Source organism: Ranitomeya variabilis, chromosome 3 (assembly GCF_051348905.1).
Source record: "Ranitomeya variabilis isolate aRanVar5 chromosome 3, aRanVar5.hap1, whole genome shotgun sequence".
Classification (NCBI taxonomy): Eukaryota; Metazoa; Chordata; class Amphibia; order Anura; family Dendrobatidae; genus Ranitomeya; species Ranitomeya variabilis.
In genome coordinates, this window is record NC_135234.1 from 10,364,312 (window position 1) to 10,390,336 (window position 26,025).

Genomic DNA, 26,025 nt, shown 5'->3' on the forward strand with positions numbered 1-26,025 from the left:
CCCTATGTACAAGAATATAACTACTATAATACTGCCCCTATGTACAAGAATATAACTACTATAATACTGCTCCTATGTACAAGAATATAACTACTATAATACTGCCCCTATGTACAAGAATATAACTACTATAATACTGCCCCTATATACAAGAATATAACTACTATAATACTGCCCCTATGTACAAGAATATAACTACTATAATACTGCTCCTATATACAAGAATATAAGTACTATAATACTGCCCCTATGTACAAGAATATAACTACTATAATACTGCCCCTATGTACAAGAATATAACTACTATAATACTTCCCCTATGTACAAGAATATAACTACTATAATACTGCCCCTATATACAAGAATATAACTACTATAATACTGCTCCTATGTACAAGAATATAACTACTATAATACTGCCCCTATGTACAATAATATAACTACTATAATACTGCTCCCTATGTACAAGAATATAACTACTATAATACTGCTCCTATGTACAAGAATATAACTACTATAATACTGCTCCCTCCTATGTACAAGAATATAACTACTATAATACTGCTCCTATGTACAAGAATATAACTACTATAATACTGCCCTTATGTACAAGAATATAACTACTATAATACTGCCCTTATGTACAAGAATATAACTACTATAATACTGCTCCTATGTACAGGAATATAACTGCTATCATACTGCTCCTATATACAAGAATATAACTACTATAATACTGCCCCTATGTACAAGAATATAACTACTATAATACTGCTCCTATGTACAAGAATATAACTACTATAATACTGCTCCTATGTACAAGAATATAACTACTATAATACTGCTCCTATGTACAAGAATATAACTACTATAATACTGCTCCTATGTACAAGAATATAACTACTATAATACTGCCCCTATGTACAAGAATATAACTACTATAATACTGCTCCTATGTACAAGAATATAACTACTATAATACTGCTCCTATGTACAAGAATATAACTACTATAATACTGCCCCTATGTACAAGAATATAACTACTATAATACTGCTCCTATGTACAAGAATATAACTACTATAATACTGCTCCTATGTACAAGAATATAACTATTATAATACTACTCCTATGTACAAGAATATAACTACTATAATACTGCCCCTATGTACAAGAATATAACTACTATAATACTGACCCTATGTACAAGAATATAACTACTATAATACTGCCCCTATATACAAGAATATATACTATAATACTGCCCCTATGTACAGGAATATAACTACTATAATACTACTCCTATGTACAAGAATATAACTACTATAATACTGCCCCTATGTACAAGAATATAACTACTATAATACTGACCCTATGTACAAGAATATAACTACTATAATACTGCCCCTATATACAAGAATATATACTATAATACTGCCCCTATGTACAGGAATATAACTGCTATCATACTGCCCTGTGTGCTACATGACGCGGTTTGGTCGGCTGTGTAGGACAGGTGCGTCTGGGATAATGTCTGTGGACGGTTTTACCTGCGGGATGAAGATGAGGCAGGTGATGGTTGTCGTGCAGAGGAGGACGCTGCCGGCCGTCACCCCATAGACCAGGCTGGGCCAGTTATAGAAGAAGCGTGACACTAATAGGACGACCCCAGTGGCCACCATCACCAGGCTGCTGCCCACCATGATCACCAGGGACTGGTTCACCGGAGGAGTGCTGATATTCTTGGTCAGACCGGCCAAATATGTACCGTAAACCAGAAACATGGCCTGCAAGGCACAGAAGAGGGGAGTTCAGAGGCAAGAAGCACAGATGTTGCGGATTCACAGGGAGCATTGTATAGCCTGGAGTCTTCTTCAGCTGTGTTCATCCTGGGCCTCCTGGTTCATGAAGAGGCTGCCAGGATCACCGCTCACCCGCACAGGACGGATGGAAGGATCTGATATAAAATAATAGAGCACCTTGAATCCGAGCAGTAGAGCGGTCCAGAAGTCCATGTACTTGGAGGAGCAGAGCCGGGTCCTGGAGACGTCACAGAATGTGGCCCGATCCGCAGCCTGGGGAGGGCGAGAAGTGGAGGAATGACAATACATGGATCATTGTGATATTCTGCAGAAAATGATAAAGTAGGCAGCAAATAAAGGGGCGGCTGGGCCTGGGGTAAGGACAGGGGTAGAGCGAGACCCCCCAGAGCTGCAGACAAGGGGCAGAACAGGACCCCTCTAATTCAGGACTGGCAGGGAACTTGCAGGCGTCACTGATTTAAAGGGCCAGTCAGGTGTGATGTTAATATTTGATTTCCATTTTCCGACCTCCACAAGATCAATCAGTGGGAACTTTCTCATTTACATTCAGAAGCTGAGAACAGAGATGGACTTAAAGGATTCTTACATGTTTAGAGGACGTCACCCACCCTGAGGTTAGGGGGTGAATCACTGGTTCCCAGGGTCTAATCTGGGGGCTTTTAATTCCCCCATTAGAATGAAGCGATAGCTGAGCTGTTCCAGTTATTGTCTATGGAACTGTCAGAAAAAGGTGATCGCAGACAGCGGGTATCCCCAGCAGGTCCGTAGTCAATGGTCGGAGTGGACCCCAGAACCATCTAACTGGGCACTGCAGAGCCCCCCTCTCTGGATCAGTGGAGGTCTTAGCTGTCAGACCACCAGAAATAAGTTATCTAAAGAGTGAGGATTTGTTACAAATTTTGTTTGTTTGATTCTGTCTCCACTGATACATTATATCAGCCGGAGAGAAACATTAAAGTCTCTGGATGGAAGCCGGGCAGTGAGTGCTTGCTGTCAGTGAATAAACGCATAGATCTTGAAAAGGGCGAGGAATGAAGCGGTCAGTATTAGAGCTGCGGCTTTGTGTCTTTGTCTCTTTTCCCACATGACCAGCGAGGTCAGCACTGCTGTGCGGCCTGACATTGTTACCATGACTAGTACTAGCAGTGATCTCACGGTGCGTCACCTTAATGCCAGCGCTCACATTCTGGGCACAGATCACGGGGTCCGATAACACCCAGGTGAGGAGCAGCAGAGCGTCAGCGACCAGCAGCGCGGCCTCCAGCCCCAGCAGCGTGATGTCCTTTATAATCTATAGGGGAAGGAACAAGCCGTCATCAGTATCAGCCCAAGACATGAATATAAGGACTGCACCGCCTCATCAGGAGCAGCCGCAGATACACACTGGATACAAAAAGTCTACACACCCCTGGTAAAATGCCAGCTTTTCATCATGTACGGCTTCACTAGAAGAAGATGGAAGTTTAGGAACGGCCGAGCGCAGACCTGAACCCAAGTGACAATCTGTGCTGACCGGAAGAGGGCGCTGTACACAGGAGATGCCCCTGATACATATGTAGCTAGGAGGTGCGGGCAAAGATCGCCAATTCTGATATTCTGATAGACCATGACCCAGAAGTCTGAATGCTGCCAGAAATTCACAGGGGACTGCAACAAAGTATTAGTGTAAGGGTACCGCCTCACAGTGGCACTTTGGTCGCTACGACGGCACGATCCGTGACGCTCCAGGGTCGCTCCATTATCGCTCCAGCGTCGTAGATTGCGGTCACACTTCGCAATGCACGGCGCTGGAGCGATAATTTCATGACGTATTTGCGATGTAGAAGCCGTTGGTTACTGTGCGCACATCGTATACAACCTTTGCAGGGCCGGACTGGCCATAGGGCACTTCTGGCAAATGCCAGAAGGGCCGGTGCCAGTGGTGGGCCGCTCAATCCGCCGCCCCCGCCGTCGCATTCAACTATACCGGCGTATAGACGCCGGTACAGTTGAATGCAATGATGGAGGAGAGAGCGTCTACAGACGCTCCTCTCCCATCATTCCCCGCTCTGCCTCTGACACTGCGGGTGCGCGATGATGTCATATCATCGCGCACCTGCTGTGTCCCGGGCAGACTGCAGCTGCTGAGACAGGAGCAGGAACCAGGAAGCAACGCTGGGCACGAGGAGAGGTGAGGAGAGGTTTTTTTTTTTTTCTGGACTGTGGGGCCATTCTCGGAGGAGGGGAGGGGAGGGGAGGGGAGGAAGAGAAGAGATGTGGGCTGTATATAGTTCTCTGTGGGCTGTGCTCTGTGCTGTATACTGCTGTGGGCTGTATATAGTTCTCTGTGGGCTGTGCTGTATACTGCTGTGGGCTGTATATAGTACTCTGTGGGCTGTGCTCTGTGCTGTATACTACTGTGTGCTATATATAGTTCTCTGGGCTGTGCTCTGTGCTGTATACTACTGTGGGCTGTATATAGTACTCTGTGGGCTGTGCTCTGTGCTGTATACTACTGTGGGCTGTATATAGTACTCTGTGGGCTGTGCTCTGTGCTGTATACTACTGTGGGCTGTATATAGTACTCTGTGGGCTGTGCTCTGTGCTGTATACTACTGTGTGCTATATATAGTTCTCTGGGCTGTGCTCTGTGCTGTATACTACTGTGGGCTGTATATAGTACTCTATGGGCTGTGCTCTGTGCTGTATACTACTGTGGGCTGTATATAGTACTCTGTGGGCTGTGCTCTGTGCTGTATACTACTGTGGGCTGTATATAGTTATCTGTGGGCTGTGCTCTGTGCTGTATGCTACTGTGGGCTGTATATAGTTCTCTGTGGGCTGTGCTCTGTGCTGTATATAGTTCTCTGTGGGCTGTGCTCTGTGCTGTATACTACTGTGGGCTGTATATAGTTCTCTGTGGGCTGTGCTCTGTGCTGTATACTACTGTGGGCTGTATATAGTTCTCTGTGGGCTGTGCTCTGTGCTGTATACTACTGTGTGCTGTATATAGTTCTCTGTGGGCTGTGCTGTATATAGTACTCTGTGGGCTGTGCTGTATATAGTACTCTGTGGGCTGTGCTGTATATAGTACTCTGTGGGCTGTGCTGTATATAGTACTCTGTGGGCTGTGCTGTATATAGTACTCTGTGGGCTGTGCTGTATATAGTACTCTGTGGGCTGTGCTGTATATAGTACTCTGTGGGCTGTGCTGTATATAGTACTCTGTGGGCTGTGCTGTATATAGTACTCTGTGGGCTGTGCTGTGTATAGTACTCTGTGGGCTGTGCTGTATATAGTACTCTCTGGGCTGTGCTGTATATAGTACTCTCTGGGCTGTGCTGTATATAGTACTCTCTGGGCTGTGCTGTATATAGTACTCTCTGGGCTGTGCTGTATATAGTACTCTGGGCTGTGCTTTATATAGTTCTCTGTGGGCTGGGCTGTATATAGTTCTCTGTGGGCTGTGCTGTATATAGTTCTCTGGGCTGTGCTGTATATATTACTTTGTGGGCTGTGCTGTATATATTACTTTGTGGGCTGTGCTGTATATATTACTCTGTGGGCTGTGCTGTATACTACTGTGTGGACTGTGCTGTATACTTCTACGTGGGCTGTGCTGTATACTACTGTGTGGTCTGTGCTGTATACTACTGTGTGGTCTGTGCTGAATACTGCTGTGTGATCTACTACGCGAGCTGTGCTATAGTATGCAGGCTGTGCTGTATACTATGCGGTTTGTGCTATATAATATGCGGGCTTTGCTATATACTATGGGGAGTATATTATATTCTATGGGGGAGGCCATGTTATGTACTATGTGGCTGTGTTATATACTATTGTGGGGGTATATTATATTCTATGGGGGAGGCTGCGTTATATACTATGGGGGGCTGCATTATATTCTATGGGGGGCTACATTATATATTATGGGGAGGTGGGCTGTATTATATTCTATGGGGGTTACATACTCTGGGGTGGCTGCATTATACTCTGTGGGGTGGCTGCATTATACTCTGGGGTGGCTGCATTATACTCTGGGGTGGCTGCATTATACTCTGAGGTGGCTGCATTATACTCTGGGGTGGCTGCATTATACTATATGTTACATAGTTACATAGTTACATAGTTATTAAGGTTGAAGGAAGACTGTAAGTCCATCTAGTTCAACCCATAGCCTAACCTAACATGCCCTAACATGTTGATCCAGGGGAAGGCAAAAAAAACCCATGTGGCAAAGAGTAACTCCACCATGGGGAAAAAAATTCCTTCCCGACTCCACATATGGCAATCAGACTAGTTCCCTGGATCAACGCCTTATCAAGGAATCTAATATATATACCCTGTAATATTATACTTTTCCAGAAAGGTATCCAGTCCCCTCTTAAATTGAAGCAATGAGTCACTCATTACAACATCATACGGCAGAGAGTTCCATAGTCTCACTGCTCTTACAGTAAAGAATCCGCGTCTGTTATTATGCTTAAACCTTCTTTCCTCCAGACGTAGAGGATGCCCCCTTGTCCCTGTCTCAGGTCTATGATTAAAAAGATCATCAGAAAGGTCTTTGTACTGTCCCCTCATATATTTATACATTAAAATAAGATCACCCCTTAGTCTTCGTTTTTCCAAACTAAATAGCCCCAAGTGTAATAACCTATCTTGGTATTGCAGACCCCCCAGTCCTCTAATAACCTTGGTCGCTCTTCTCTGCACCTGCTCCAGTTCAGCTATGTCTTTCTTATACACCGGAGACCAGAACTGTGCACAGTATTCTAAGTGTGGTCGAACTAGTGACTTGTATAGAGGTAAAATTATGTTCTCCTCATGAGCATCTATGCCTCTTTTAATACATCCCATTATTTTATTTGCCTTTGTAGCAGCTGCCTGACACTGGCCACTGAATATGAGTTTGTCATCCACCCATACACCCAGGTCTTTTTCATTGACGGTTTTGCCCAGAGTATTAGAATTAAGCACATAGTTATACATCTTATTACTTCTACCCAAGTGCATGACCTTACATTTATCCCCATTAAAGCTCATTTGCCATTTATCAGCCCAAGCTTCTAGTTTACATAAATCATCCTGTAATATAAAATTGTCCTCCCCTGTATTGATTACCCTGCAGAGTTTAGTGTCATCTGCAAATATTGAAATTCTACTCTGAATGCCCACTACAAGGTCATTAATAAATATGTTAAAAAGAAGAGGGCCCAATACTGACCCCTGTGGTACCCCACTGCTAACCGTGACCCAGTCCGAGTGTGCTCCATTAATAACCACCCTTTGTTTCCTATCCCTGAGCCAGCTCTCAACCCACTTACACATATTTTCCCCTATCCCCATTACTCTCATTTTATGTAACAACCTTTTGTGTGGCACCGTATCAAAAGCTTTGGAAAAGTCCATATATACTACGTCCACTGGGTTCCCTTGGTCCAGTCCGGAACTTACCTCTTCATAGAAGCTGATCAAATTAGTCTGACATGAACGGTCCCTAGTAAACCCGTGCTGATACTGGGTCATGAGGTTATTCCTCTTCAGATACTCCAGCATAGCATCCCTTAGAATGCCCTCCAGGATTTTACCCACAGTAGAGGTTAAGCTTACTGGCCTATAATTACCGAGTTCAGTTTTTGCCCCTTTTTTGAATATTGGCACCACATTTGCTATACGCCAGTCCTGTGGTACAGACCCTGTTATTATGGAGTCTTTAAAGATTAAAAATAATGGTCTATCAATGACTGTACTTAGTTCCTGCAGTACTCGGGGATGTATCCCATCCGGGCCCGGAGATATGTGGGCTGCATTATACTGTATCGAGGACTATGGGGAATACGTTATACTATATGAAGAACTATGGGGTGCATTATACTATGGGAAGTGAATTGTACTACATGGATGACTGGCGGTGCATTATACTATATGGAGCACTATGAGGATTGTATTATGCTATATGGAGGACTATGAGGATTGTACTATGCTATATGGAGGACTATGAGGAGTGTATTATACTATGTGGAGGACTGAGCAGTGTATTTTAATATATGGAGGACTATAGGGAGTGTATTATACTATATGGAGGACTATGGAGCACATTATAATATATGGAGGACTATGGGGTGTATTTTACTAAACAAGTAAAATGCTGCATATTCGGATTGTTTTTGCTGGAACTAAAAGCCTTGTTGTCAGCAGCACATTGCCAGTGTAAACTGTAGATGTGCTGCTGAAAACATGATACTGTATGGTGATCTGTTAGTGATCTATTAGTGATCGTTCTGTCTCATCATTATTCCTCAGCTGGTGGAAAGAGGCCGGGAAACAAGCGTTGAACAACTTCAGTATTGTCGATCAAACTCGTTTAGCGGCCTGAACTCAGCGCACGTAAATACAACAGAAAGGCTTCTGTGTGATGTGCAATATGTTAGCATTTGGGGACCCATTTTAAACTTTGCCTAGGGCCCCACTTTGCCTAAAACCGGCCCTGCCTACAAGTGTACAAAGATATTATACAGTCACCATGTGACAAGTGGGCCTGTGTAACTTCAAATGCCAGGGCTGAATTTTAGTCCCAGTCCGGCCCTGAACCTTTGTTACACGATGCGATCATACCGCCACAGCAGGACACTTGAGAAAAGAAAGTTTCAAACGATCTGCTACAACGTACGATTCTCAGCGGGGTCCCTGATCGCAGTAGCGTGTCAGACACAGCGAGATCGTATGGATATCGCTGGAACGTCACAGATCGTGCCGTCGTAGCGACCAAAGTGCCACTGTGAGACGGTACCCTAAGGGTGTGCAAATTTATGCAACCACATTATTTTACCTTATTATCTTTTCCAACTATATATATATATATATATATATATATATATATATATATATATATATATATATATACATACTGCTCTAAAACATAAAGGGAACACTTAAACAACAGAATCTATCTCCAAGTAAATCAAATTTCTGTGAAATTAAACTGTCCACTCAGGAACCAACACTGACTGACAATCAATTTCACATGCTGTTGTGTAAATGGAATAGACGACAGATGAAAATTATTGGCAATTATCAAGACACCCTCAATAAAGGAGTGGTTCTGCAGGTGGGGACCACAGACCACATCTCAGTACCAATGCTTTCTGGCTGATGTGTTGGTCACTTTTGAATGTTGGTTGTGCTTTCACACTCGTGGTACCATGAGATGGACTCTACAACCCACACAAGTGGCTCAGGTAGTGCAGCTCATCCAGGATGGCACATCAATGTGAGCTGTGGTAAGAAGGTTTGCTGTGTCTGTCAGCGTAGTGTCCAGAGGCTGGAGGCGCTACCAGGAGACAGGCCAGTACACCAGGAGTCGTGGAGGGGGCCGTAGGAGGGCAACAACCCAGCAGCAGGACCGCTACCTCAGCCTTTGTGCAGGAGGAACAGGAGGAGCACTGCCAGAGCCCTGCAAAATGACCTCCAGCAGGCCACAAATGTGCATGTGTCTGCACAAACAGTTAGAAACCGACTCCATGAGGTTGGTCTGAGTGCCTGACGTCCACAGATGGGGGTTGTGCTCACAGCCCAACACCGTGCAGGACGCTTGGCATTTGCCACAGAACACCAGGATTGTCAAATTCACCACTGGCACCCTGTGCTCTTCACAGATGAAAGCAGGTTCACACTGAGCACATGTGACAGACGTGGCAGAGTCTGGAGACGCCGTGGAGAGTGATCTGCTGCCTGCAACATCCTTCAGCATGACCGGTTTGGCAGTGGGTCAGTAATGGTGTGGGGTGGCATTACTTTGGAGGGCCGCACAGCCCCCCTTGTGCTCGCCAGAGGTAGCCTGACTGCCATTAGTTACTGAGATGAGATCCTCAGACCCCTTGTGAGACCATATGCTGGTGCGGTTGGCCCTGGGTTGCTCCTAATGCAGGACAATGCCAGACCTCATGTGGCTGGAGTGTGTTAGCAGTTCCTGCAAGATGAAGGCATTGAAGCTATGGAATGGCGGCCCGTACCCCAGACCTGAATCCGATAGAACACATCTGGGACATCATGTCTCGCTCCATCCACCAACGTCACGTTGCACCACAGACTGTCCAGGAGTTGGCAGATGCTTTAGTCTGGAAGGAGATCCCTCAGGAGACCATCCGCCGCCTCATCAGGAGCATGCCCAGGCGTTGTAGGGAGATCAGGCACATGGAGGCCACACACACTACTGAGCATCATTTCCTTGTCTTCAGGCATTTCCACTGAAGTTGGATCAGCCTGTAACTTCATCTTCCACTTTGATTTTGAGCATCATTCCAACTCCAGACCTCCGTGGGTTTTATTGTTCTCAACACATTCCACTATGTAATGAATAAAGATTTACAAGTGGAATATTTCATTCAGTGATATCTAGGATGTGGGAGTTCAGTGTTCCCTTTATTTTTTTGAGATATATATATATATATATACAGTATATATATATATATATATATATATATATATATATATATTGTAATGCAGCGGTAGGACCGTACGCAGTGAAACGGCAGTGACCCAAGCAAGTTCAAACAAAACGTTCCTTTATTTTGTTACTTCACACAGTCTATTAGCAATACACAGTAACCGGCTTTAGTTTGCAGTCCCTACACAGGCCAGACTTCCCTTTGTCCAGTTTCCCTGGGGCGACCGCCGATGCCAAGTCTCTTTACTCACGCTGTGCACCTAACGCTATCCTCCAGGTTTCAGTCTGGCAAACACAAGACAGCCTGGGACGCAGGGTGTCAGTTCCTTTAGCCTCTGTGTTGCTCCACACAGAAAGACCTCTGCAGACAACTGCCCTGTCTGCTTCCAAGACCAACACTGACACCCCTCCCCCTATACTACAGGGCTTTTAATCAGTCACTGCTTCACTATTCTAATTACAGCCACACTTGTGTCTACAGTACGCCCTCATGGCCTCACTACGCCTCTGTGCGCATTCTGGAGAGCATAAACAGCGCCCCCTAGCTGTACCAGGGGTCACTGCCTCACTCTATATATATGTATGTGTATATATATATATATGTATATATTTCCACTTCCTGGGAGTTTTTTTTTTATATGACAAAAACCTTGAATTTTACAAAAGGTGTGTAGACTTTTTATATTCACTGTGTGTATATAATAGCTGCGCCTGCCTCACAAGGACAATGATAGGGGCATCTTGCACTCATGGGTGGATCTCCTGCAGATTGTTACATTACCAAGAATTGTTAATAACATGTAACAAAATCTCATTCAAATGCTACAAAGAAAATCCGTGTGTAAATAACCTGCAGAGATATATTTATATGTAGCAAGTAGAGTAAATTTATGGATCACAATAAGGAGAAAAACTGCGGCACTCACCACGTTGTAGATTTCAAAGTCCTTTTATTTCACCTTTGTGTGGCCAAGACATTGAAAAAGACGTGCGGACTAAGGCCGGCCTCACACTCAGCGTATAAAAAAGTACAGAAAAGTCCCCAAAATAGTGGTCCGTATGTCATCCGTAGTCCGGGTGTGTCAGCGTATTTTGCGCATGGCATCCTCCGTATGTAATCCGTATGGCATCCGTACTGCGAGATTTTCTCGCAGGCTTACAAAACCGACATCTAATGGATTTATGGGCTCAAATGTTCGTTAAAACATATATACAGTATATATATATATATATATATATATATATATATATATATCATTGAGACACATATATATATATTCTGTATTTATATTTAATTCAGCGCGATATATGTTAAAAGCCGGTAATTCAATTGCCGGCTTTTCATTTCTCCTGCACAAACCCGACAGGATATGAGACATGATTACATACAGTAAACCATCTCATATCCCCCTTTTTTTTGCATGTTCCACACTACTAATGTTAGTAGTGTGTATGTGCAAAATTTGGGCGCTGTAGCTGCTAAAATAAAGGGTTAAATGGCGGAAAAAATTGGCGTGGGCTCCCGCGCAATTTTCTCCGCCAGAGTGGTAAAGCCAGTGACTGACGGCAGATATTAATAGCCAGGAGAGGGTCCATGGTTATTGGCCCCCCCTGGCTACAAACATCTGCCCCCAGCCACCCCAGAAAAGGCACATCTGGAAGATGCGCCTATTCTGGCACTTGGCCACTCCCTTCCCACTCCCGTGTAGCGGTGGGATATGGGGTAATTGTCATGATCTCCATGGCCAGAGAACTAGCATAAGCCTCTATAGGAACAAGCTCTTGGAAGATGTAACTATACTGACCATGAACTAAACCTACCGCATCATCTAGAAGTAGCCAGGTAGCATGTCCTACTTTTTATCCCTATATGCCCAGCGCCGGCCGGAGAACTAAATAATGCTAGCAGAGGGAAATATAAGACCTGACTCACCTCTAGAGAAATGCCCAAAAAAAAGGAGACAGAGGCCCCCCACATATATTGGCGGTGATTTCAGAAGAAATAACAAACGCAGCAGGAAAATAGTTTTAGCAAATTTGAGGTCCGCTTTCTAGATAGCAGAAGACAGAAAGCATACTTTCATGGTCAGTAGAAAACCCTAACAAAACACATCCAGAAATTACTTTAGGACTCTGGCATTAACTCATAATACCAGAGTGGCAATTCCTGATCAACAAGAGCTTTCCAGACACAGTAACGAAACTGCAGCTGTGAACTGGAACCAAAATACAAAAACAAAACATGGACGAATGTCCAACTTATCTAGTAGATGTCTGGGAGCAGGAACAAGCACAGAGAGGCTTCTGATAACATTGTTGACCGGCAAGCATCTAACAGAGAAGCCAGGTTATATAGCGACACCCAGATCTAATCAGAACAGGTGAACAGGGAAGATGATGTCACAAGTTCAATTCCACCAGTAGCCACCGGGGGAGCCCAGAATCCAAATTCACAACAGTACCCCCCCCTCAAGGAGGGGGCACCGAACCCTCACCAGAACCACCAGGGCGATCAGGATGGGCCCTATGAAAGGCACGAACCAGATCAGAGGCATGAACATCAGATGCAGTGACCCAAGAATTATCCTCCTGGCCATATCCCTTCCACTTGACCAGATACTGGAGTCTCCGTCTGGAAACACGGGAGTCTAGGATTTTTTCCACAACGTACTCCAACTCACCCTCAACCAACACCGGAGCAGGAGGCTCAACGGAAGGCACAACCGGTGCCTCATACCTGCGCAATAACGACCGATGAAAAACGTTATGAATAGAAAAGGATGCAGGGAGGTCCAAACGGAAGGAAACAGGGTTAAGAATCTCCAATATTTTATACGGACCGATGAACCGAGGCTTAAACTTAGGAGATGAGACCCTCATAGGGACAAAACGAGAAGACAACCACACCAAATCTCCAACACAAAGCCGAGGACCAACACGACGGTGACGGTTGGCAAAAAGCTGAGTCTTCTCCTGGGACAACTTTAAATTGTCCATCACCTGCCCCCAGATATGATGCAATCTCTCCACCACCGCATCCACTCCAGGACAATCCGAGGATTCCATCTGACCGGAGGAAAATCGAGAATGGAACCCCGAATTACAGAAAAACGGGGAAACCAAGGTGGCAGAGCTGGCCCGATTATTGAGGGCGAACTCCGCCAATGGCAAAAAAGCAACCCAATCATCCTGGTCAGCAGACACAAAACACCTCAGATATGTCTCCAGGGTCTGATTAGTCCGCTCGGTCTGGCCATTAGTCTGAGGGTGAAAAGCAGACGAAAAAGACAAATCTATGCCCATCCTAGCACAAAATGCCCGCCAAAATCTAGACACAAATTGGGTTCCTCTGTCAGAAACGATATTCTCAGGAATACCATGCAAACGAACAACATTTTGAAAAAACAGGGGCACCAACTCGGAAGAAGAAGGCAATTTGGGCAGGGGAACCAAATGAACCATCTTAGAAAAACGGTCACACACCACCCAGATGACAGACATCTTCTGAGAAACAGGCAGATCTGAAATAAAATCCATCGAGATGTGTGTCCAAGGCCTCTTAGGAATAGGCAAGGGCAACAATAATCCACTAGCCCGAGAACAACAAGGCTTGGCCCGAGCACAAACGTCACAAGACTGCACAAAGCCTCGCACATCTCGTGACAGGGAAGGCCACCAGAAGGATCTTGCCACCAAATCCCTGGTACCAAAAATTCCAGGATGACCTGCCAACGCAGAAGAATGCACCTCAGAGATGACTTTACTGGTCCAATCATCAGGAACAAACAGCCTATCAGGCGGACAACGATCCGGTCTATCCGCCTGAAACTCCTGCAAGACCCGCCGCAGGTCTGGAGAAACGGCTGACAAGATAACTCCCTCCTTAAGAATACCTGTGGGGTCAGAGTTGCCAGGTGAATCAGGCTCAAAACTCCTAGAAAGGGCATCCGCCTTAACATTCTTAGAACCTGGTAGGTACGATACCACAAAATTAAACCGAGAAAAAAATAATGACCAGCGCGCCTGTCTAGGATTCAGGCGCCTGGCGGTCTCAAGATAAATCAAATTTTTGTGGTCAGTCAATACCACCACACGATGTCTGGACCCCTCAAGCCAATGGCGCCACTCCTCAAACGCCCACTTCATGGCCAAAAGCTCCCGATTCCCAACATCATAATTCCGCTCAGCGGGCGAAAATTTACGGGAAAAGAAGGCACAAGGCCTCATCACGGCGCAGTCAGAACTTTTCTGCGACAACACTGCCCCAGCTCCGATCTCAGAAGCGTCGACCTCAACCTGAAAAGGAAGAGTCACATCAGGCTGACGCAACACAGGGGCAGAAGAAAAACAGCGCTTAAGCTCCTGAAAGGCCTCCACAGCATCAGGGGACCAATTAGCAACATCAGCACCCTGTCTAGTCAAATCGGTCAATGGCTTAACGACATCCGAAAAACCAGAAATAAATCGACGATAAAAGTTGGCAAAGCCCAAAAATTTCTGAAGACTTTTAAGAGAAGAGGGCTGCGTCCAATCACAAATAGCTTGAACCTTGACAGGATCCATCTCAATGGAAGAGGGAGAAAAAATATATCCCAAAAAGGAAATTCTCTGAACCCCAAAAACGCACTTAGAACCCTTGACACACAGAGAATTAGACCGCAAAACCTGAAAAACCCTCTTAACTTGCCGGACATGAGAGTCCCAGTCATCCGAAAAAATCAAAATATCATCCAGATACACTATCATAAATTTATCCAAAAAATCGCGGAAAATATCATGCATAAAGGACTGGAAGACTGAAGGGGCATTAGAAAGACCAAAAGGCATCACCAAATACTCAAAGTGGCCCTCGGGCGTATTAAATGCGGTTTTCCACTCATCCCCCTGCCTGATTCGCACCAAATTATACGCCCCACGAAGGTCAATCTTAGAGAACCACTTGGCCCCCTTTATGCGAGCAAACAAATCAGTCAGCAACGGCAATGGGTATTGATATTTAACCGTGATTTTATTCAAAAGCCGATAATCAATACATGGTCTCAAAGAGCCGTCTTTTTTTGACACAAAGAAAAAACCGGCTCCTAAGGGAGATGACGATGGACGAATATGTCCCTTTTCCAAGGACTCCTTTATATATTCTCGCATAGCAGTATGTTCAGGCACAGACAGATTAAATAAACGACCCTTTGGGTATTTACTACCCGGAATTAAATCTATAGCACAATCGCACTCACGGTGCGGAGGTAGTGAACCCAGCTTGGGTTCTTCAAAGACGTCACGATAATCAGACAGGAACTCAGGGATTTCAGAGGGAATAGATGATGAAAAGGACACCAAAGGTACGTCCCCATGAGTCCCCTTACATCCCCAGCTCAACACAGACATAGCTCTCCAGTCAAGGACTGGGTTGTGAGACTGCAGCCATGGCAATCCCAGCACCAAATCATAATGTAGATTATACAGCACCAGAAAACGAATAGTCTCCTGGTGATCCGGATTAATACACATAGTCACTTGTGTCCAGTATTGTGGTTTATTATTAGCCAATGGGGTGGAGTCAATCCCCTTCAGAGGAATAAGAGTTTCCAAAGGCTCTAAATCATACCCACAACGATTGGCAAAGGACCAATCCATAAGACTCAAAGCGGCGCCAGAGTCGATATAGGCGTCAGTAGTAATAGATGACAAAGAGCAAATCAGGGTCACAGACAAAATAAATTTAGACTGTAAAGTGCCAATGGAAACGGATTTATCAAGCTTTTTAGTACGCTTAGAGCATGCTGATATAACATGAGTAGAATCCCCACAATAGAAACACAACCCATTTTTCCGTCTAAAATTCTGCCGCTCGCTTCTGGACAGAATTCTATCACACTGCATGCTTTCTGGCGTCTTCTCAGTGGACACCGCCAGATGGTGCACTGGTTTGCGCTCCCGCAGACGCCTATCGATCTGAATGGCCATTGTCATGGACTCATTCAGACCCGCAGGCACAGGGAACCCCACCATAACATCCTTAATGGCATCAGAGAGACCCTCTCTGAAAGTAGCCGCCAAGGCACACTCATTCCACTGAGTAAGCACAGACCATTTACGGAATCTTTGGCAGTAAATTTCAGCTTCATCTTGCCCCTGCGATAGGGACATCAAAGTTTTTTCTGCCTGAAGTTCCAAATGAGGTTCCTCATACAGCAAGCCCAAGGCCAAAAAAAACGCATCCACATTGCACAACGCAGGATCCCCTGGTGCCAATGCAAAAGCCCAGTCTTGAGGGTCGCCGCGGAGCAAGGAAATCACAATCCCAACCTGCTGTGCAGGGTCTCCAGCAGAACGAGATTTCAGGGACAAAAATAGCTTACAATTATTTCTAAAATTCTGAAAGCTAGATCTATTCCCTGAGAAGAATTCCGGCAAAGGAATTCTCGGCTCAGATACCGGAGCATGAATAATAAAATCTTGCAAATTTTGTACTTTCGTGGTGAGATTATTCAAACCTGCAGTTACACTCTGAAGATCCATTATTAACAGGTGAACACAAAGCCATTCAAAGATTATAAGGAGAGAGAAAAAAAAGAAAGACTGCAGCATAGACAGACTGGCAAGTGATCCAATTAAGAGCACAGAGAAAAAAAAAAAAAAAAAAAAAACTCTCAGCAGACTTCTTATTTCTCTCCTTTCTCAGCCAAGGATTTTAACCCTTTAGTGGGCCGGTCAAACTGTCATGATCTCCATGGCCAGAGAACTAGCTTAAGCCTCTATAGGAACAAGCTCTTGGAAGATGTAACTATACTGACCATGAACTAAACCTACCGCATCATCTAGAAGTAGCCAGGTAGCATGTCCTACTTTTTATCCCTATATGCCCAGCGCCGGCCGGAGAACTAAATAATGCTAGCAGAGGGAAATATAAGACCTGACTCACCTCTAGAGAAATGCCCAAAAAAAAGGAGACAGAGGCCCCCCACATATATTGGCGGTGATTTCAGAAGAAATAACAAACGCAGCAGGAAAATAGTTTTAGCAAATTTGAGGTCCGCTTTCTAGATAGCAGAAGACAGAAAGCATACTTTCATGGTCAGTAGAAAACCCTAACAAAACACATCCAGAAATTACTTTAGGACTCTGGCATTAACTCATAACACCAGAGTGGCAATTCCTGATCAACAAGAGCTTTCCAGACACAGTAACGAAACTGCAGCTGTGAACTGGAACCAAAATACAAAAACAAAACATGGACGAATGTCCAACTTATCTAGTAGATGTCTGGGAGCAGGAACAAGCACAGAGAGGCTTCTGATAACATTGTTGACCGGCAAGCATCTAACAGAGAAGCCAGGTTATATAGCGACACCCAGATCTAATCAGAACAGGTGAACAGGGAAGATGATGTCACAAGTTCAATTCCACCAGTAGCCACCGGGGGAGCCCAGAATCCAAATTCACAACAGGTAATGAAGGGTTAATGTCACCTTGCTATTGTAAGGTGACATTAAGCCAGATTAATAATGGAGAGGCGTCAATTATGTCACCTATCCATTATTAATCCAATTGTATGAAAGGGTTAAAAAACACACACACACATTATTAAAAATTATTTTAATGAAATAAACACAGGTTGTTTTAATATTTTATTGCTCTCTCAATCCACCTGAAGACCCTCGCTTGGCAAAATAATAAACCAACAATATACATACTTTCTGATGATCTGTCACGTCCCACGATGTAAATCCATCTGAAGGGGTTAAATCAATTTACAGGCGGGAGCTGTGCTAAAGCACTCGCTCGTACCTGTAAACCCCGGGTGCTGAAAGGAAAGCTGGGTGATCTGTACTTACTTTGAGTCGCGGTGAGGCGCCCTCTGCTGGATGTCCTCATGAACTGTAGCCTTGGAAAAGTTCCCACGCTCGAGTTCATGTGAGTTCATTCTGCAGAGGGCGCCAGCAGAATAGTGAGTGCAGCTCTGGAGTATAATACAGGATGTAACTCAGGATCAGTAATGTAATCTATGTACACAGTGACTGCACCAGCAGAATAGTGAGTGCAGCTCTGGAGTATAATACAGGATGTAACCCAGGATCAGTAATGTAATGTATGTACACAGTGACTGCACCAGCAGAATAGTGAGTGCAGCTCTGGAGTATAATACAGGATGTAACTCAGGATCAGTAATGTAATGTATGTACACAGTGACTGCACCAGCAGAATAGTGAGTGCAGCTCTGGAGTATAATACAGGATGTAACTCAGGATCAGTAATGTAATGTATGTACACAGTGACTGCACCAGCAGAATAGTGAGTGCAGCTCTGGGGTATAATATAGGAGGTAACTCAGGATCAGTAATGTAATGTATGTACACAGTGACTGCACCAGCAGAATAGTGAGTGCAGCTCTGGAGTATAATACAGGATGTAACTCAGGATCAGTAATGTAATGTATGTACACAGTGACTGCACCAGCAGAATAGTGAGTGCAGCTCTGGGGTATAATATAGGATGTAACTCAGGATCAGTAATGTAATGTATGTACACAGTGACTGCACCAGCAGAATAGTGAGTGCAGCTCTGGAGTATAATACAGGATGTAACTCAGGATCAGTAATGTAATCTATGTACACAGTGACTGCACCAGCAGAATAGTGAGTGCAGCTCTGGAGTATAATACAGGATGTAACCCAGGATCAGTAATGTAATCTATGTACACAGTGACTGCACCAGCAGAATAGTGAGTGCAGCTCTGGAGTATAATACAGGATGTAACCCAGGATCAGTAATGTAATGTATGTACACAGTGACTGCACCAGCAGAATAGTGAGTGCAGCTCTGGGGTATAATACAGGATGTAACTCAGGATCAGTAATGTAATGTATGTACACAGTGACTGCACCAGCAGAATAGTGAGTGCAGCTCTGGGGTATAATATAGGATGTAACTCAGGATCAGTAATGTAATCTATGTACACAGTGACTGCACCAGCAGAATAGTGAGTGCAGCTCTGGAGTATAATACAGGATGTAACTCAGGATCAGTAATGTAATCTATGTACACAGTGACTGCACCAGCAGAATAGTGAGTGCAGCTCTGGAGTATAATACAGGATGTAACCCAGGATCAGTAATGTAATCTATGTACACAGTGACTGCACCAGCAGAATAGTGAGTGCAGCTCTGGAGTATAATACAGGATGTAACCCAGGATCAGTAATGTAATGTATGTACACAGTGACTGCACCAGCAGAATAGTGAGTGCAGCTCTGGAGTATAATACAGGATGTAACTCAGGATCAGTAATGTAATGTATGTACACAGTGTCTGCACAAGCAGAATAGTGAGTGCAGCTCTGGAGTATAATACAGGATGTAACTCAGGATCAGTAATGTAATGTATGTACACAGTGACTGCACCAGCAGAATAGTGAGTGCAGCTCTGGAGTATAATACAGGAGGTAACTCAGGATCAGTAATGTAATGTATGTACACAGTGACTGCACCAGCAGAATAGTGAGTGCAGCTCTGGAGTATAATACAGGATGTAACTCAGGATCAGTAATGTAATGTATGTACACAGTGACTGCACCAGCAGAATAGTGAGTGCAGCTCTGGAGTATAATACAGGAGGTAACTCAGGATCAGTAATGTAATGTATGTACACAGTGACTGCACCAGCAGAATAGTGAGTGCAGCTCTGGAGTATAATACAGGATAAATCGGACATGACTGGAGCCTGGTTATACAGTCAGTATCAGTTATGGTGGCCCTTGTATTACTCACCACTCGTTTATCTGGAACTCGATGAGTAAACACTCGATAAAGTCTCCAGCTCTTCCCCAGCAGAGGCCCAAACACCAGACTGAGGCCAATATACAGAAGACTGACTCTGGCCTGGGAGCAGAAAAAAACAACTTTCCGCAATTAATGACAGTGACTCTAGTAGGCTGAGGGTCAAATATTGTAGGTTATATCGATGTATATTAAAAATAAATACTGCAGTGCAAGTCAGCATTAAAGGGAACCTGTCCAGAAGCATTTACAGATATATTGTTCATCTGCAGGACAATAGAGTTAATCCTTCCTGCCATATTGTAATAGCGGCTACTGGAAGAAAATGAACTTCTATCCCCCCTGCAGCCGCTCACATACAGTTATTGGGGCGGTTGTCATGTCGGACGCTGTTCAGACCAGGTCGTCCGACAGACAGCGGTAATTCCGCTTTTGTCCACTATGCGCTCATTGGCGTCGGCTAGATTTTATCTAGCTGGTCCGGGGTTAATTTACCTGGTGCTCGGATTGGAAGCTGGGCCACGCCCACTGCCTTTAAATAGTTCTCCTGAACATTGGGCATCGCCGATTATAGCTTCTGTCTTGTGCGTTGTTATCTCGGTCTGGAGTGGTGAGCTAAGTAGTTGGAGTATCGTATCTGGTGGTGTATTTCCCTTTGTCTTATTTTCTCCTTCCCATATTTGTATTTGTTTTGCCCTTTGCATTTATAGTGTATTCCTGAGTGACTGCGGCGTGGTGCTTATTTTTCCGTTATCCTTGTCTGTGCTAACTGTGGGTATTGGAGTGTGATCTCTTCACTGGGTGGTGGGTAGTGGTTTCAGTCTAGGGTTGAAACAGGAGATAGGGCGAGGGTGGAGGCCCAGACATGCACACCATCAGTGTAAACTCTGGGAGAGGGTCAGTCAGGGTTTCCCTAGTCTGAGGGAAATCGCAGGGGCCCGGGTTATTAGCTCTTTCCTACCTAGGTCTCCCGTGACATTATAATCGGCCAACATTATTTCCATGGATCCCATGATTTCCATAACCCGCCAGTTGGAGGCGCTGTCCCTACAGGTCACTGAGTTGAGGGGGGCAGTGCAGCAACAGGGACTAGCAGTATCTAATGTGCAAGCCGGAGTTACAGGTAAAGTTGCTGAGCCTAAGTTTCCTTTGCCTGAAAAATTTGCTGGGGAACGCAGTAAATTTGTTTCTTTTCGTGAAGCTTGCAAACTGTATTTCCGTATGCGCCCGATCTCCTCCGGTAATGAGGCTCAGCGTGTGGGCCTGGTGTTGTCATTATTAAGCGGGGATCCCCAAGCATGGGCGTTTTCTTTGGCGTCTGATTCTGCTACATTTAACTCTGTGGAGAGTTTCTTTTCTGGTCTAGGACACATTTACGACGATCCAGACAGAATGGCTCTAGCAGAATCTAAGATACGCACAATTTGCCAGGGGGAGCGTGTTGCAGAGGATTACTGTTCTGAATTTCGCCTCTGGGCGGTCGACACACAGTGGAATGATCCCGCGCTGCGGAGTCACTTTATTCACGGAGTTTCTAATAGGCCTCCTGATGTACGAGACTACTGCTTCACTAGATTCCGCTATGAGTCTTGTTGTCCGCATTGATCGCCGTTTGCGTCAGGGGGATCATAAGACGCCGCCTGTGGGAGAAGGTTTAGGTTCACGTGAGGTTGCTGCAGGTGAGCCCACGGAACCTATGCAAATCGCAGGGGTATCACATGTTAAGCATCAAGCCCCTGAGCTCAGGAAGCAGAGAGCCTGTTTTTACTGCGGTAAAACTGGTCATTTTATTAATATCTGTCCTCTGCTGTCAAAGAAAAACGCAACGGCGGAAAACTTCTGAGCTCAGAGGGTGTGGAGGAGTCCAATCTGAGCTTATGTATATCCTCCATGGTGGTTTCTCAGTGCATGCTCCCTGCCAAAGTTGTTGTTGCTGGCAGAGAGCTGCCAATCACTGTTTTTGTGGATAGTGGTTCTGCCACAAATCTCATTGATGAGGAGTTTGCGCGCACTGCTGGTTTTAGGATCGAAAAATTGCCTCATCCTATTCGCGTGGTCACCATCAATTCTGCTCCTCTCCCACAGGGGGAGATTACTGAGTTTGTGGCTGAGGTTAAACTCCACATTGGGGTTCTTCATTTTGAGCAGGTTACATGTAAGGTGCTCAAGAGTCTTCCAGCACCATTGGTTCTGGGTTTTCCATGGTTGTCTACACACAACCCGGAGATAGACTGGAAAACTCAGGACATAATTCAGTGGAGCGAATTCTGCCAGGAGAATTGCCTGGCCACATGTGTGTCTGCTGTGACTTCAAGCGTTCCTGAGTCACTTCTGGATTTTGTGGATGTGTTCTCTGAGAAGGGTTGCTCAGAGTTGCCGCCACATCGCTCCTATGACTGTACTATCAGGTTTAAACCAGGGGCCAAATTGCCAAAAGCAAGGATGTTTAACATCTCCGGTCCGGAGAGACAAGCGCTAAAGGATTACATTGCTGACAGTTTGAGCAAAGGGCACATCAGGCCGTCATCCTCACCAGTGGCAGCAGGGTTCTTCTTCGTGAAGAAGAAAGATGGCGGATTACGCCCCTGTTTGGATTTCAGGGAGTTGAACCAGATTACGGTTCGTGATCCGTACCCTATGCCTCTGATACCAGATTTGTTCAACCAGGTGGCAGGTGCTAAGTGGTTTACCAAGCTTGACCTCAGGGGGGCGTACAACCTCATAAGAGTCCGTCAAGGTGATGAGTGGAAGACGGCTTTTAATACCCCTGAGGGTCATTTTGAAAATTTGGTGATGCCTTTTGGGTTGACTAACGCACCTGCAGTGTTCCAACATTTCATTAATGATGTGTTCTCACATGTTTTGGGGAAATTCGTTATGGTGTACCTAGATGACATTCTCATATATTCTTGCGACCGTGATACTCATTTAGATCATGTCAGGCAGGTGTTACAGCTTCTCAGAGAGAATAAGCTGTATGCTAAACTTGAGAAATGTGTATTTTCTGTTCAAGAGTTGCCTTTCTTGGGTTATATTGTGTCTGCTTCTGGTTTTAAAATGGACGCCGCTAAGGTGCAAGCAGTGCTGCATTGGGAACGGCCTGATAACCTAAAAGCACTTCAGCGGTTCCTTGGGTTTTCTAACTACTATAGGAAATTTATCAAGGATTTTTCCATCATTGCTAAACCGCTAACTGACATGACTAAAAAGGGTACCAATTTCTCCGTTTGGCCTGAGGCTGCTGTGCGCGCATTTGAATTTCTTAAGAACAGTTTTGTTTCAGCCCCCATTCTTGTGCAGCCAGACGTATCGAAACCCTTTGTCGTAGAAGTCGATGCGTCTGAGGTTGGTGTGGGGGCGGTACTATCTCAAGGCTCATCCTTGAGCGGTTTACGTCCATGCGCCTATTTTTCCAAGAAACTGTCGTCCGCCGAACGTAACTACGATATCGGCAACAGGGAGTTGTTGGCAATCAATTTGGCCTTTGAGGAATGGCGACACTTCTTGGAGGGGTCGGTTCATCAGGTAACTGTTATTACCGACCATAAGAATTTGCTGTATTTGGAGTCTGCCAAGCGTCTGTCCCCCAGGCAGGCTCGCTGGGCATTGTTTTTCACGCGGTTCAACTTTGTTGTCACTTACAGACCTGGTTCTAAAAACACTAAGACGGATGCTTTGTCCAGGTGTTTTCCGGGGGGAGAACCTCGGGAGGATCCAGTACCCATCCTCCAAAAGGGTGTTGTGGTTTCGGCTCTCACTACCGAGGTTGAGGCGGAGATTGCCGAGGCTCAGGAGGAGGTACCATCTGAGCTTCCCATCAACAAAACGTTTGTACCGCTTCATCTCCGCTTAAAGGTTTTGGCGGAGCATCATGATACCATCCTGGCTGGCCATCCAGGGGTTAGAGGTACCTTGGAGTTGGTGTCACGTCGGTTTTGGTGGCCCAAGATCCGACAGGACGTGGTCTCATACGTGTCAGCTTGTACCACGTGCGCTAGGGCTAAGATGCCCCGCTCCCATCCTGTTGGCACACTACTTCCTCTTGAGGTACCTAGTAAGCCTTGGACGGAGATCTCCATGGATTTTATCACTGACTTGCCCTCCTCAGCTGGGAACACGGTCATCTTGGTGATTGTTGATCGGTTCTCAAAAATGTCGCACTTTGTGTCTTTGCCTTCGTTGCCTAACGCTAAGACTCTGGCTCAGGTATTTGTGCAGGAGGTGGTCAGACTTCATGGGGTTCCGTCTGACATCGTTTCTGATAGGGGGTCTCAGTTTGTGGCAAAATTTTGGAAAGCATTTTGTTCACGGCTGGGGATCAAGTTGTCTCATTCTTCGGCGTTTCATCCTCAGTCAAATGGTTAGACCGAGCGTATGAACCAAAATTTGGAGCAGTACTTACGCTGCTTTGTTTCTGATAATCAGGAGGAGTGGTCGAAGTTCCTTCCTTTGGCTGAGTTTGCCATCAATAATCACCGCCAGGAGTCGTCTGGGGAGTCTCCGTTTTTTTGTGTTTATGGGCTTCATCCTCAATTTTGCACTTTGAGTCAGAGGGGCTCTTCCGGCGTTCCGGAGGAGGACCAGTTAGGAGCACAATTGTCATCAGTCTGGAGGAGAGTTAAACAGCGCTTGCTGAGTGTGGGTGCTAGGTACAAACGTGTGGCTGACAGTGGACGTGTGCCAGGTCCGGACCTGGGTGTGGATGACTGGGTGTGGTTATCCACAAAAAGCATAAGACTCAAAATACCATCCCTTAAATTGGGTCCACGGTTTATTGGTCCATTTAGGGTCACCGCCGTCATTAACCCAGTAGCGTACCGATTGGAGCTTCCTACGTTGTATAAAATACACGTGTTCCACAGATCGTTGTTAAAGAAGGTGGTGGGTCTTGTGGACACGACACCAATGCCTTCTCCAGTCTTGGTGGATGGTAATTTGGAATTTGAAGTCTCCAGGGTGATTGACTCTCGTGTAGTGCGCCGCACTTTACAGTAGTTGGTACACTGGCGTGGTTATGGGCCTGAGGAGAGGTCCTGGGTACCAGCCTCGGACGTTCATGCGGATCGGCTGGTCAGGTTGTTTCACCGCCGCCATCCGGACAAGCCGGGTCCTATAAGCCGTGAGGGCCCTGGGGTCCCTCGTAGAAGGCGGGGTACTGTCATGTCGGATGCTGTTCAGACCAGGTCGTTCGACAGACAGCGGTAATTCCGCTTTTGACCACTATGTGCTCATTGGCGTCGGCTAGATTTTATCTAGCTGGTCCAGGGTTAATTTACCTAATGCTCGGATTGGAAGCTGGGCCATGCCCATTGCCTTTAAATAGTTCTCCTGAACATTGGGCGTCACCGATTATAGCTTCTGTCTTGTGCGTTGTTATCTCGGTCTGGAGTGGTGAGCTAGGAGTTGGAGTATCGTTGCTGGTGGTGTATTTCCCTTTGTCTTATTTGCTCCTTCCCATATTTGTATTTGTTTTGCCCTTTGCATTTATAGTGTATTCCTGAGTGACTGCGGCGTGGTGCTTATTTTTCCGTTATCCTTGTCTGTGCTAACTGTGGGTATTGGTGTATTATCTCTTCACTGGGTGGTGGGTGGTGGTTTCAGCCTAGGGTTGAAACAGGAGACAGGGCGAGGGTCGAGGCCTAGACATGCACACCATCAGTGTAAACTCTGGGAGAGGGTCAGTCAGGATTTCCCTAGTCTGAGGGAAATCGCAGGGGCCCGGGTTATTAGCTCTTTCCTACCTAGGTCTCCCGTGACAGCGGTGCAGGGGCGGTTACAGTCCCCAATCTCTACACAGGGAGCGCGCTTTGATCACTCTCTAGCACTTTGATATGTGATAGTGCTTTGTGGGGTGTGTGCAGAGCAGGATGTCAGTCAACGTTTAGGGGAGTGATTGCAGCGCACCATGTAGTGAACGGTGATTGTAATCACCCTGATGACTGAAAGCGAGAGGCTGCAGGGAGAGACACACAGAGCTCACATCCAGCCTATATTACTGGGA

The 26,025-nt window shown here is 45.5% G+C and overlaps 1 protein-coding gene across 1 annotated transcript in view; it reads right to left on the bottom strand.

The window, feature by feature from the left end:
• The window catches only part of GPR156 (G protein-coupled receptor 156), a 76,022-nt gene that overhangs the window by 18,434 nt on the left and 31,563 nt on the right, over positions 1 to 26,025 (bottom strand). Inside the window, exons 4-7 of the mRNA XM_077293625.1 lie at positions 20,016 to 20,126; positions 2,987 to 3,112; positions 1,978 to 2,073; positions 1,549 to 1,785 (exon numbers count right to left, since the gene is read on the bottom strand). Of these exons, the coding sequence (XP_077149740.1) occupies positions 1,549 to 1,785; positions 1,978 to 2,073; positions 2,987 to 3,112; positions 20,016 to 20,126 (570 nt within the window). The remainder of the gene's footprint in view (positions 1 to 1,548; positions 1,786 to 1,977; positions 2,074 to 2,986; positions 3,113 to 20,015; positions 20,127 to 26,025) is intronic.